At 40.7% G+C, this 12,637-nt stretch overlaps 1 protein-coding gene across 1 annotated transcript in view; it reads left to right on the top strand.

Moving 5' to 3' along the window:
• The window catches only part of LOC147016073 (uncharacterized), an 85,435-nt gene that overhangs the window by 20,420 nt on the left and 52,378 nt on the right, over window positions 1-12,637 (top strand). Inside the window, exon 2 of the mRNA XM_085848757.1 lies at window positions 1,385-1,470. Within this exon, the coding sequence (XP_085704883.1) occupies window positions 1,385-1,470 (86 nt within the window). The remainder of the gene's footprint in view (window positions 1-1,384; window positions 1,471-12,637) is intronic.

Genomic DNA, 12,637 nt, shown 5'->3' with positions numbered 1-12,637 from the left:
AAGCTCCATCAACTTCTCAACCCCTTCAACACTGATCAAAGAAGAATGATGCAGCATAGTTCTCGATAGTTGATGTGTTGAAGATTATGACGTAAATAGCAACAATTCACCATCCTGTGGTATTGTGGATGTAATTTATATCGCTACATGGTGGAATCGGAAGAATCGTATCCACATTCCGTATTCCATACCCGCATTCGCATATATGTGAACATAGACATTGAAAACCATTGATCACGATTTTTACCATTTCTGTATTTCTATCTGTATCTGTGTATCGTGAACACAGCTTGAAGGATACAGCTGCATTATATAGATTGCACAAACTAACGGGCACCCTAGCCCTCCAGGCAGAAGCATCCTTCTCAGTTTTTCAGAGCTCGGGTTGGAGAACGTGCTGGAGCATGTGCACTGGACAAAGGCTAAAGTACATGCTTGTCTGCTGACCTTGAGTGGCCACTTAAGGCCAGTAATGGGGTTGGAACCAGATGTAGGACCTGATTTGGAACCTCTACGTAGTCCCAAGAACTGTTAAATGTCAATTTTAGAGTTTCGGTGCCATCAACATTTTCTCCATTCTTGCTAGATTAGAGGATTCTTCTGGCTACAATTATTTTATTGTATACAAAAATATAGGGATGGAACGTTTGACTTTTTGTATTTTCTGAATGCAGAATTTTGCAGATTTTACCAATCAGTATTGTTTGGTGCAGCAGAATAGTTAAATTAGTAGCATGTTCATCACTGAGTTTCTAAATCTTGTGTTTGATCACCAATTCATTATCATCCCGCAATAAACAGACACATTGGGACTGTACAGGCAGGGTGTTGCATCACAAAATTGTTGTCCTTCTGTGATACATTAAGGTGTGTGTGGATGTTCGTGATCACACTGTATTTTCAAAACTAACGTCAGCTATGTGGCTCGTAGCTTTCGTAGATTCATAATGTTTGCTTCGTGTTGTATAGATTTGATAGTCTGATCATCACAGCTAGATCAGTCTAGCTTTAACAGTCTGCTGTTGTTTCGCATTGATTGCTACAACATTGATTGTTGAGTTACAGCTCAACAGTTTTTTTGTTGAGCTTTAACCTGCGAGGCAACTGTAGATGGTAAATCTATGTCGTTCATTCACTTAAATGATTACATCTGCAAAATTCCCTGCTTGATATTTTTTGTATAATTAACACTACCAGCATTACAGGGGAAGGCTCACGTGTGGAAATGAAACAGGTATGACGGGACAAATGGCATTACCTGTCCTTAATTACCGTGTGTGTTGGTGTGTTTTTTTGTCTTTCAACAACTTTTTGTTTTCGAGAATTTAGAATTATTATATATGATGATGCTGTGTTATTTATTTTGCCATTTTTCTTCCTGTAGACAAACAATGCAAGGTTTCTATAACTGACTTGGCTAAAAGGAGCTTGATGTTACCAGAAGCCTATGATTACTTCAAGCTATTTGAGGTATGTATGATGACTTCTAAACCACCTATCAAAAAGTAAAACACCAATAAGTATGATAAAAAGGAGTTTTTTTTTCTTTACGAATAAGCACATTGACATAAAAAAAGTAGAACGAAAATCTTTGACGTCACAACGTCGCCAGATATGCCTTCATGTACATTATGACATCATTATACATACTTGTACCAAGTTTGATTTAAATCCCTGAACCCAGATTTAAAATATTAAATAATTCTGGCTGCCAGACCATGTGTCTGATCAGGTTAAGTTTAAAACATATATTCCACGTGTTTACTAGATCATAATTGTGATGTTTCACATCGATTGATGAAGCGGTTCAAGAGAAAAATTAAAAAAAACAACAATTTCGTTCAAACCAATATGGCTGCCAGACCATGTGACCTATTAATTATTCGTGAACACCTAGGTATCCCCAAGGCTTGGGGAACATGTAAGTGAAGTTTCCCCTCGATCCGTCAAGCCATTTTGGAGAAGAAGATATTAAAATGTTTATTCTTCAAAAAAATCATAACTGCAAAACCATGTGACCTATGACATCAGAGGTAGAAAACTTTTTGTTCCTCATGAATATGCAATCATACCTGGAAAGTTTTGCCTCGGTCTATTCAGCCGTTACAGAGAAGAATATTTTTGAAGGTTTTACGTTGAAAACAATATGACTGCCGAACGACGTGACCGATGACATCTTCAATTTTTCTGCCAATTACAATTTCGCCCAAGATGACCCTCAAAATTTTTCATACTGATCGGATGAAGTATTTGACATGTGCAATTATGATGTCACAATGAAGCCACGTATGACATCATCAAAAAAAAATCACACTTGTTTGCCATGGGGAGTAGTTCACGTGTGCCAAGTTTCAATTTTGCTATGGTGCGATTTAGGAGATACAAGGTCCAAAGCTTTTCCGTTTTCCAAACATGGCTGCCACCCCTATGTGACCTATGATATCATAATTATAATGAAAAAATTCTGTATGAGTAGTCGCATCAATGGTAAAAATTTTGTGTCACTCGGATAAGCTGTTGCAGAGAAAACATAAAATTTGCATGGACGTACGTACGAATGGAAGGACAACCCAAAAACATAAAGCCACCGGCGACTTCGTCACCAGAGGCATAAAGTTCAGTGCCCACTAATACTATGAAAACAGGATATCAAAAGTGCAAACGAAAAAAAACAACAACAATGTTAAGTACAGTACTACACAGTAAACCCTAAAATATTGTGGGGGTTACGTTCTTGGAAAATGCCGCGATATTCAAATCTGCGAGAATTAAAAAACAATTTCCTACAGGGATAAGGGGTTTAGGTTACTGGGCTTAGAGAAAATATAGTGTAAGGTCGGTGGTAGCCATAAATACAAATCACAATTGAAATAAACATGTAAAATAATTATAAATCGGCTTCATGGTGAAGTCTCCTGCTGCATTGAAGCAGATTAAATGTTCAGAAGCGATTTAACTTTCCCTCCTCACCCCTCCTCCATTCATCCCCTATTAGTCTCTCAAATAGTTTTCCTGTGTAATCTGTCAATTTTTTTATTTTATTTTATAAATCAGTCAGTAGCTCTGTAAACCAGTGAATAAATAAAATTGTCATTTTTGTCTATCGTTTTACACTTCAGCACCTTTCTATTAACGGTGCTGATAGTGGGGCAGATAACAGCAATTTTTGAGAGGAATCGTGCAAATGATGATACAAGCATCAAATTTGGCACATTTTTTCTCCAGGGGATTGCAATCAAATCTGCCTGATTGGCTATTTGAAAATCCAAATTTTGAAAAATTTGAAAAAAAAAAAAAAAACTTCAAAAAAGTCAAGATCACAAATCAATGTTGGATGCTGGCTGAGATTGGTGAATGTTTCAGAAACATCATCAAAGACGTTCCAAGTCTGCCATGCAGTTTTCTTCCCTTTACCGCGGAAGGCAAACACGACGTCGCATCCAGTGAACACATGGAAGTATGGGATCCCTCGAGCTTTCTCAGGCTCTATTGCGGAAACTACCTCATGGACTGGAATCCATCGCGCCTTGGCTCCTTGGCTAAAGGCAATCAACATGTTCTCAAGACCTAGTTCCTGTAAGGATGGCAGTACAGATATTGCTATGACTAGTACGTCCGTGTCATTAGCCTTAATGATAATGGACTTGCTACCATCCGTCGTTGCATCCCTGGCGTGTAAAAATATTCGAGTGTCAGCTTCTTCATATCAACATGGAGACACAGCATCCAGTGACTTCCTTGTGTTGCTAATGGCATCTTCTCCTTTTGTGACAATGACTGTGCTTGTCGTCTGTGCTTCACACATATTTTCCGCAAGGAAGTGAAACAGCTCAGTCTTGTTGCTGTCATCTCAAAGAAAGCTTCTTCAGTTACTCGGGGTCTTACTGGTTCTTGTCACTCTTCTTCTGATTCCTTGCCCCATTTTCGACCTTGCCTCGGACTTCAGACTTGACTTCTTGTACACATCAAACACTACATCCACCTTCTCGTACCTGGCACTATAGGATTCCACCTTTGGGATGATGTCTTCTTTAGCATAGTCATCAAATATCTTTGAAGTGCGTGGAGGTAGGGCATTGATAAGTGCTGAGCCATCAATGATGACTGCATCTCCCCTTGGTTCTCTGTCTGGGATGTTCACTTGCGCTTCAAGAATTTCAGCCAGCTGTGACTTCAAACTTTTTTTTTTTAATTTTTCAAAATTTGGATTTTCAAATGGCCAATCGGGCAGATTTGATCAGAAAGCCCTGCAGAACAGAAATGCCAAATTTGATGCTTGTATCATAATTTGCACGATTTTTCTACTCTCTACTACACTATGAGAAACAACAAAAAGCTCATGGTGCTCGAAAATCATTTCAACTCGGCTGAAAAACCGCGATTGTTTGAAATTGATCATCGCGATAACTAAATCGGTACATAAAGAGGTTGCCCGTATACCAGGCGTAGTGGCGTGCGCCTGTCATCCGGCGACTCGGAGGCTTGGGTTGGAGGATCGCTTGAGGACGAAATCACAGCATCAATGTGTGTGATATTGCAACAGAAATATATATCAGAATTAGAAGTAGGAAAGCATTATTAATTCATACCTGCACAATAAAATAAGGAGCGGAGGTGCAGGTTGAAGATCATTCCTCAAACTGAGTTGTGACCTGTAGACATTGTGACCGATGTAACTTTTCTCAAACGTTGTTTTACAATAAAAAAAAAAAATACACAACTTTTGAGCAAATTTTATTTGCTGAATTTAATTCATACCTTTAACAACTTTTAAGCTGTTCGCCAAATGATTTAATCTTCCGCAAGATATCATCCAGTGAACTACTTTAATTGCCTGAGATGATAAGTAGGTCAGAAAGGTTACAGAAAAGCTGTACAGAAGTAGCATAGTGTACACAGGCCTTAACTTACCGTTTTGTTTTAAGTATGTATAAGGTGCACTCGAGTATAAGGATGCACCCCCATTTTTGACCCTTTCTTCATGGAAAAAAAATACGGACGCATTTCCCGATCATCCTCACATTGCTGGCGAAAAAGGAAGGAAGAAGACAGAAATTGAGAGAAGATAGTGGGAGGGGTTTTCTTCTTTTTATTTCAAAGTACTTTTTCTTGTTATTTAGTATCTCTGAAAAATGGTTGTAGGTTGGGTAAAGCAGTTAAGCTAAAACCCCAGGAACACCTCGTCATCAGTCTCATCTAATAATATGTGAAGCTCCTTGTCTGAATCCATGTACGGGAGGTCGGCATCGCTGTCATCGCTCTCTGAAGTGCTTCTTGAATCGTCCTCCCACAGCACATCGTCTTCCGTGCCGTCCAAGCTGTTGGATATGCAGCACTTCAAGAATGTGTGATGGATGGTCTCTGCCGGCAGCTCTTCCCAGACTTTCAGGATCCACAAACAGGTGGGAGGAAAATCTACCTTCTGCATCCATCCTCCCTTGGCGTACGACTTCTCCCTCTCAATCATCCAGTCCATCCAGCAACGCCGCAGGTCATCCTTGAAAGACTTGTTGACCGAGACATCAAGAGGTTGGAGAAGTGATGTCATCTTGCCGGGAATCATCACGAGATCGGTGTTGGATTATCACAGGGTCGCATTAGTGCAGTCCGTTTTATGACAGCAGAACACATCGAGGACAAGATTACTTCTCTGACATGCGAGACCTCTGCTCTCCTAGATGCGATGTAGCCAGTCGTTGTGAAGGTCGTCGTCCATCCAGCCATTGGGGGGGGGGGGGACCCTCATGATGACCCTGGGTGGGAACTTCTCTTTCAAAAGAGTCTTCCGCTTCAATATGACATACGGCGGCAGCTTTCCTCCATCAGTGGTGCAGCCGAGCATAACTGTGAAGTGGTCCTTCTTGTGCCCAATCGTCATGATACTCACGGTTTTGGAACCTTTCGCCGCTAAGGTGATACTCTGAGGGATATCCAATGCAGAATTTTTTGACCTGTTTATAAGGCGCACCCCTGATTTTTGAGATTTCCCGGCGTGAACAAAAGCGAGCCTTATGCTCAAAACGTTACGGAAAGTATACAGCAAGGAACTTGAAGGGTGAGTTGCACATTTCATTTTCAACTATGATGGCAGGTGCAAAGCAATTGACAATGTTAATTGTGTTCACGGAAACAGCAAATGGTAGATGCTTCCAAGATTGTTGCATAACTGAGTTTCACAATCTTGAATAGGGTGTAACTGAGTTATGTAAGATTAGTCTATAAAATTGAGAATTCATTTTTTTTCTCAGTCTTGGCTACAGTACAATCCAATGGAGATGTAAGGGGCTGGAGCTTTGGTAAGCTCATGCCTAGTAGGCAGAGCCTAAACAACTGTTTAACCAGCACAGCCTTAAAAAAAAATTATCATCACGTACCATGCTCTGTGCAGAGCAGTGTGGCTGCAATCCTGGTTGGTTTCCTTGCCTCTCCAACTCCGGAAGTCAGGGCAGGGATTTGGAATTTGGCCATGGTGCCAGTGACAGCTCACTTACTCTTCATGAAGGACACCATGTGATGTTTAACACCCAACAACTAATGCCGGCAGATGGAACACCCTGGTTGACGTTCATTCGAGGGACAACACACACGTTTATGGATCACCCTGCCTGTGAAACACCCTCTCTCTCCCATGCCTCTCACCCTCTCTCTCTCCCACCCTTCTCACCCTCTCTCTCTCCCACCCCTCTCACCCTCTCTCTCTCTCCCCCCTCTCACCCTCTCTCTCTCTCCCACCCCTCTCACCCACCCCTCTCACCCTCTCTCTCACCCACCCCTCTCACCCTCTCTCTCTCTCCCACCCCTCTCACCCTCTCTCTCTCTCCCACCCCTCTCATCCTCTCTCTCTCTCCCACCCCTCTCACCCTCTCTCTCTCCCACCCCTCTCACCCTCTCTCTCTCTCCCAGCCCTCTCATGCTCTCTCTCTCCCACCCCTCTCACCCTCTCTCTCTCTCTCACCCTCTCTCTCTCCCACCTCTCTCACCCTCTCTCTCCCACCCCTCTCACCCTCTCTCTCTCTCCCATGCCTCTCACCCTCTCTCTCTCCCATGCCTCTCACCCTCTCTCTCTCCCATGCCTCTCACCCTCTCTCTCTCCCACCCCTCTCACCCTCTCTCTCCCACCCCTCTCACCCTCACCCTCTCTCTCTCCCACCCCTCTCACCCTCACCCTCTCTCTCTCCCACCCCTCTCACCCTCACCCTCTCTCTCTCCCACCCCTCTCACCCTCACCCTCTCTCTCTCCCACCCCTCTCACCCTCTCTCTCTCCCACTCCTCTCTCCCTCCCTCCCCTCTCCCCCCCTCTCCCTCCCTCCCCTCTCCCCCTCTCTCACTCCCACCCCTCTCACTCCCACCCCTCTCACCCTCTCTCACTCCCACCCCTCTCACCCTCTCTCACTCCCACCCCTCTCACCCTCTCTCACTCCCACCCCTCTCACCCTCTCTCACTCCCACCCCTCTCACCCTCTCTCACTCCCACCCCTCTCACCCTCTCTCACTCCCACCCCTCTCACCCTCTCTCACTCCCACCCCTCTCACCCTCTCTCACTCCCACCCCTCTCACCCTCTCTCTCCCACCCCTCTCACCCTCTCTCTCCCACCCCTCTCACCCTCTCTCTCCCACCCCTCTCACCCTCTCTCTCCCACCCCTCTCACCCTCTCTCTCCCACCACTCTCACCCCTCCCCTCGACCCCCTCCTTTAGCCTCTTCCACAACAAGCATGCAGCAGGCCATCAATAGATGCCTGTGATTGGCTCTTTTCATGGATCTCTATTTATCAAACAGCCAATGACAGGGTCTCTTATTTATTAGAGACCCCATGATTGGCTGTTTTATGATTCTGATTTATATGTTGACTGCTTTTAACATTTACATGTGGTACATGCTTTGGTGCCTCAGTGGTGCATGTTTCTGTCTGCGCTGTCGCTGCTAATTCACCCGAGTGATGAAACCAGTCCGGCAGCTGAGGGGAGTAGTCGGATTTTGGGGCTTTTGGGACACCCCCAAATTTACATGCAAGTGAATGGAAGAAAATGGAAAAACTTTCCGACCCACCTTACCACCCACCCAAAATTTCTTCCTATTTCTCCCTTCCCCAACTAAGCCATTAACAAATATTAAATCCTCAATAGACCAACTACTTTGGGGAAGGGGAGTGGGAAAGGGATGGGGAGGGGGGAGGGAGGCCGAGGGGATGGTCTTTCACATTTTCACACCTATCATATTTTCATTATACTCAAACAGCGAACCAATTAATATTTGTTTACGTAATATATATTTTTTTATTACACTAATCACCATCGAGTATATTAACAAAGAATAAGTTGGAACTTTGTTCTTGGTTTAAGTATCTTTGTTGAGCAGAGATGAAATGACAAACCTCACTTAATGTTCTTGTCTGAGCAACTCCTGAGTCACATATCATTTTGAGAATGTAGTAAATTATTTTTCCATTAATTTCTTGACAACCATCAAAGTTTTCTGTCCATTCAAGGATGTTTATTTTCTTTAGCTCCTCTAACCTATTTGTATTTAAATTTATCCCCTCAGTTATTTTAACTCCTTTTATTTTAGTTATTTCTTCAATAAGGCTTATTTGATATTCCTCACATTCATTATGTTTTCCATTTCAATACCAAGGATTTGATCTTCTCCACTCTGGTTTGGTTATTGCTTGGTTCTATAATTTATATACCAGTAAAAAGGTGGCAGTAGCCTGTTAAAATTCCCCCAACCCAATTTTTTTATACATATCTTAATACTTATGTATAACTTAACATATATATATATATATATATATATATATATATATATATATATATATATATATATATATATATATATATACATATCCATAAGGAAGGCTGTCAATTCCATTTTTGAAAATAAATGTCTTCATCAAAAGCCCCCAATGTTTTCTTATTTACCTCCTCTGTATATAAATGTTGTTTATAACTTCTCATTGTATTCATTTTCGTATACTCTTTTTTTTCTTAATCTTCAAAATTTATTGTCTCTTTGATTACATTTTTGTTGACCCCCTTTAATTTTTTTTCACTCTTTTTCAATTTTATTATTAATATATTTATCAGCATAAGCCTATGCTATCAATCCTATAAATTCACTAATGATCTTTCCATCCAATTCATCTTTAAACTTTCCAATTACCTTTTTATTCTTTGAGGAGAATAGTTGGTTATATGATTTATAATTGCTTGTGTCATAAATATCAACATCCTGAGATATATTCTTATAAACATCTTCTGTATTGATTTTCAAAATATAACTGTGTCCATATAAAGTGGATTAACCTCATCCACATATTTCTTCTTTAAGTTGTTGTAGAACTAGTCATTCATTTACAACTTTGACAAGTCAAGAAATTCTGTTCAGATATAGATAGGTTTGTCCATTTCAGTATTTTCTTTGTTCAAATGAAAAGCACAAAAGTTCTCTGAAAACACCTCTGCTCTGAAAACTTGGTTTATTAATTAATTTGGATGCTTGTTTCCAAGATGTAGCAAGTCTTATGTTTTGTCTATTCCTAACATCTTCCATCATCTTTCCAAATACAGCATTAATCATTAATTTATGAAAGTTCTTCTCAAAATCATTTGTAGCAAGTGTTCTCTTATCTGTGTTAAAATCAAGATACTTTTTTAACCAATTGCTTTGTTAAAATTCCAAAATCCTATGAATTGTCTTTACTCTTAACCCAACAGAGAAATATTGTCTTACATTCCTTTGATGTAAAACAGGCCTGGTGCTGGTGCACTGGTTAGGGCAGTGGCTTGGGATCCAAAAGGTCCTGAGTTCAAGCCCCGTTGGGCCACTGAATTAATACACCAGGGGGTTGACTCAGCCTGTCATCCTTCCGAGGTCGGCGAAATGAGTACCAGTATACTGGGCCGGTGTATACCCTGGTTAAAATAGGTGTACCCTATCCCTGTGTCGTAAGAGTCGACCAGGGTTGCATCAGGAAGGGCATCCGGCGTAAAACATGTGCCAAATCACTATGCGGATCATACGGATGATCCGCTGTGGCGACCCTAATGGGAGCAGCCGAAAGAAGAAGAAGAAGAAGAAGAAGAAGAAGGAGAAGAAGATTCCTTTGATGTAAAACATAATTCCCTTTATCATACATTGTTTTCTTATGATTTACATCAATGATTTGGATAGTGGGGTGAAGAGTAGGCTTTCCAAATTTGCAGATTATACAAAGCTTGGAGATAAGGTGGATAACAGAGGAGGTGGTGATCAAATACAGGAAAGTATTGATACTTGCAGAGATTGGGAAAACGATTGGCGGATGGAATTTAACCTGAGCAAGTGTAAGGTGTTGGGGATGGGAAGGAACAATGAAAATAGGGATTACATGATACAAGAGGTAATTTTGGAGCGTGTCACACAGGAGAAGGATCTGGAGGTGGTAATAGATATGGGAGGTAAGCAGTCAGCACAGAGCCAGGCAGCTTTAGGTAGAGCAAATAGGGTTTTAGGCTGTATTTGGAGGGGGATTATTTCTAAAACAAGAGAAGTGGTGTCAACATTGAACAGGAATTTAGTGAGGCCACATATAGGATATTGTGTGCAGTTCTGGTCATCACAGTTCCGGAAGGATAGATGCCATAGAGAGGGTTCAGTGCAGGGCTACAAGATTGATTTCTGGGCTAGCTAGACTCAGCTCTGAGAAGCGGCTGAGGGAGACAGGGCTTTATACACTAGAAAGGAGGTGGTTACGAGGAGATATGATAGAGATGTTTAAGATAATGAAAGGTATAGATGAAATAAGTGCAGAGGAATTATTCAATAGAGAAGACAGTGATAGGACCAGAGGCCATTGCCTGAGAGTAAAGAAGAGGAGAGTTAAGACGGTAGCAAGGCAGGGGACTTTCACTAAGAGAGTCGTTAATGCATGGAATGGTCTATCTGGAAAGGTAGTGGCAGCAGAAAAAGTAGATAAGTTTAAATTAGAATTAGATATGTGCCTGGAAGTTATTGAGATTGAGGGGCATAGGGATGTTGACAGGATTTTTTGGTAGTTTGAACATTGATGGGTGATTGTGTACAGAGTGCTATTGGTGGGGATCTTGTTAAGGGGGTGCTGTGTGATTGATGCAGGTTTTTAACTAAATCCATGCCCCCTCCCCTGAGGGGAAGAAGAAAAAGAAAAAAAAATACAAAAACGACAAAACTTTTTTTGTCAAAGAAAAAAAAAAAAGGAAATAACTAATGAAATTAATTAATTAATGTTTTTTGGGGGGGGCATTTTCGTCCATGAATCTTGTGTAGATGGGTTAGTGTGGTGTTCGCGCAGGCACGATGGGCTGAATGGCCTCCACCCATGTTAGATTTCCTTGTAATGTTGTCAGTAAGTTTTCTATTGGTTTGCTTTTCATAAGAATGATTGTTCATTACTGCAAAGTCATTCCTTCTTAGGCCTTTCTTTATGAGGCATATATGGAAGGTCTTTATGTTTTTTTAATGGAGTACTTCTGAATATTTCAAATCAACCTATATTGTATCCAACTTTAGCTTTATCTAATTTTTTTAAAGAATAGATAATGATGTTTTGTAAAACTCTCTCATAATGTTTCTCCTTAATCCATTTAAGATTTCCATAAGGTAAAGCTTGAGACATAGGCCATTCATATAAATTATGAGCATCATAATACATCACGTAACAACCATCTTTTTCAACATTATAGTTGGGATGATATTTGTTGTCAGCTTTAGCATATCTCTTTGAACAGAATTATGATATTCCACCTCTTTTAGCCTTCTCTATCATAAAAAAGCATATCTACATCACCGATTAATTCCAATGGTTGTTTTGTCATTTTTGACATCGCACTCCAAGCTAATCCTGGGGCTGTATAATAGTTTTTACCCGTTTGGGAAAATAAGATAAAATTTAACAACCATAACATTTTTTCCAAATTCATTAAGATGTCAAATAGTTGGTTCAAGCGGATGTGGAAAAACCCGCTTGCTTTAAAGATGCTCCTTACTGCCAACTTTTTAGATTATGATAATTTAATAATTTTCACAAAGTCAAGTTTTCAACCTGAGTATCAATGACTCTCATAAGATTGTAATGCATGTCTTCAAAAATAAGACATCATTGCAGTATTTAAACTTCAAAACAAACTAAATGATTACAACATTGAGGATATACTGTAATACAACTAATTTGTGATGCACAGAAATGTAAAAAGGAATCAAAACTGATAACTTGTATTCTTTGTAATAATACGGATGATATACTTTCACCCCAAGATTTGGATGAATCAAAAGAGAACCTCGTCATCTTTGATGATTGTGTTAATGAGAGAAACCAAATGGTTATGGATAGTTTCATCGCTTGTTGGCGAGTCGTCAGCAACAGCGTAGACAGAGATTCCCACCGAGGCTGTCAAACATGTACCACATGCAATACCAAGAGCAGTAAACATAAAAATACTAAAGGCCCAATCATGTATCTCACCGGTAATTGGAGGGAACAATCAATTTGCTTTTACCTAATCAATTATGCACATCTGCAGCTTGGACTTTTTGATTTGTTTCCCCACTGCCCTTCAAGCCAAATAATATCTTTAGTATTGTATTTATATGTTGATTGCTAACAACATTGTATGTGG

Source organism: Eptatretus burgeri, chromosome 12, assembly GCF_056783735.1.
Source record: "Eptatretus burgeri isolate ZD-2024b chromosome 12, Ebu_testis_v1, whole genome shotgun sequence".
Taxonomy (NCBI): Eukaryota; Metazoa; Chordata; class Myxini; order Myxiniformes; family Myxinidae; genus Eptatretus; species Eptatretus burgeri.
This window is presented reverse-complemented; position numbering and strand designations above follow the sequence as displayed.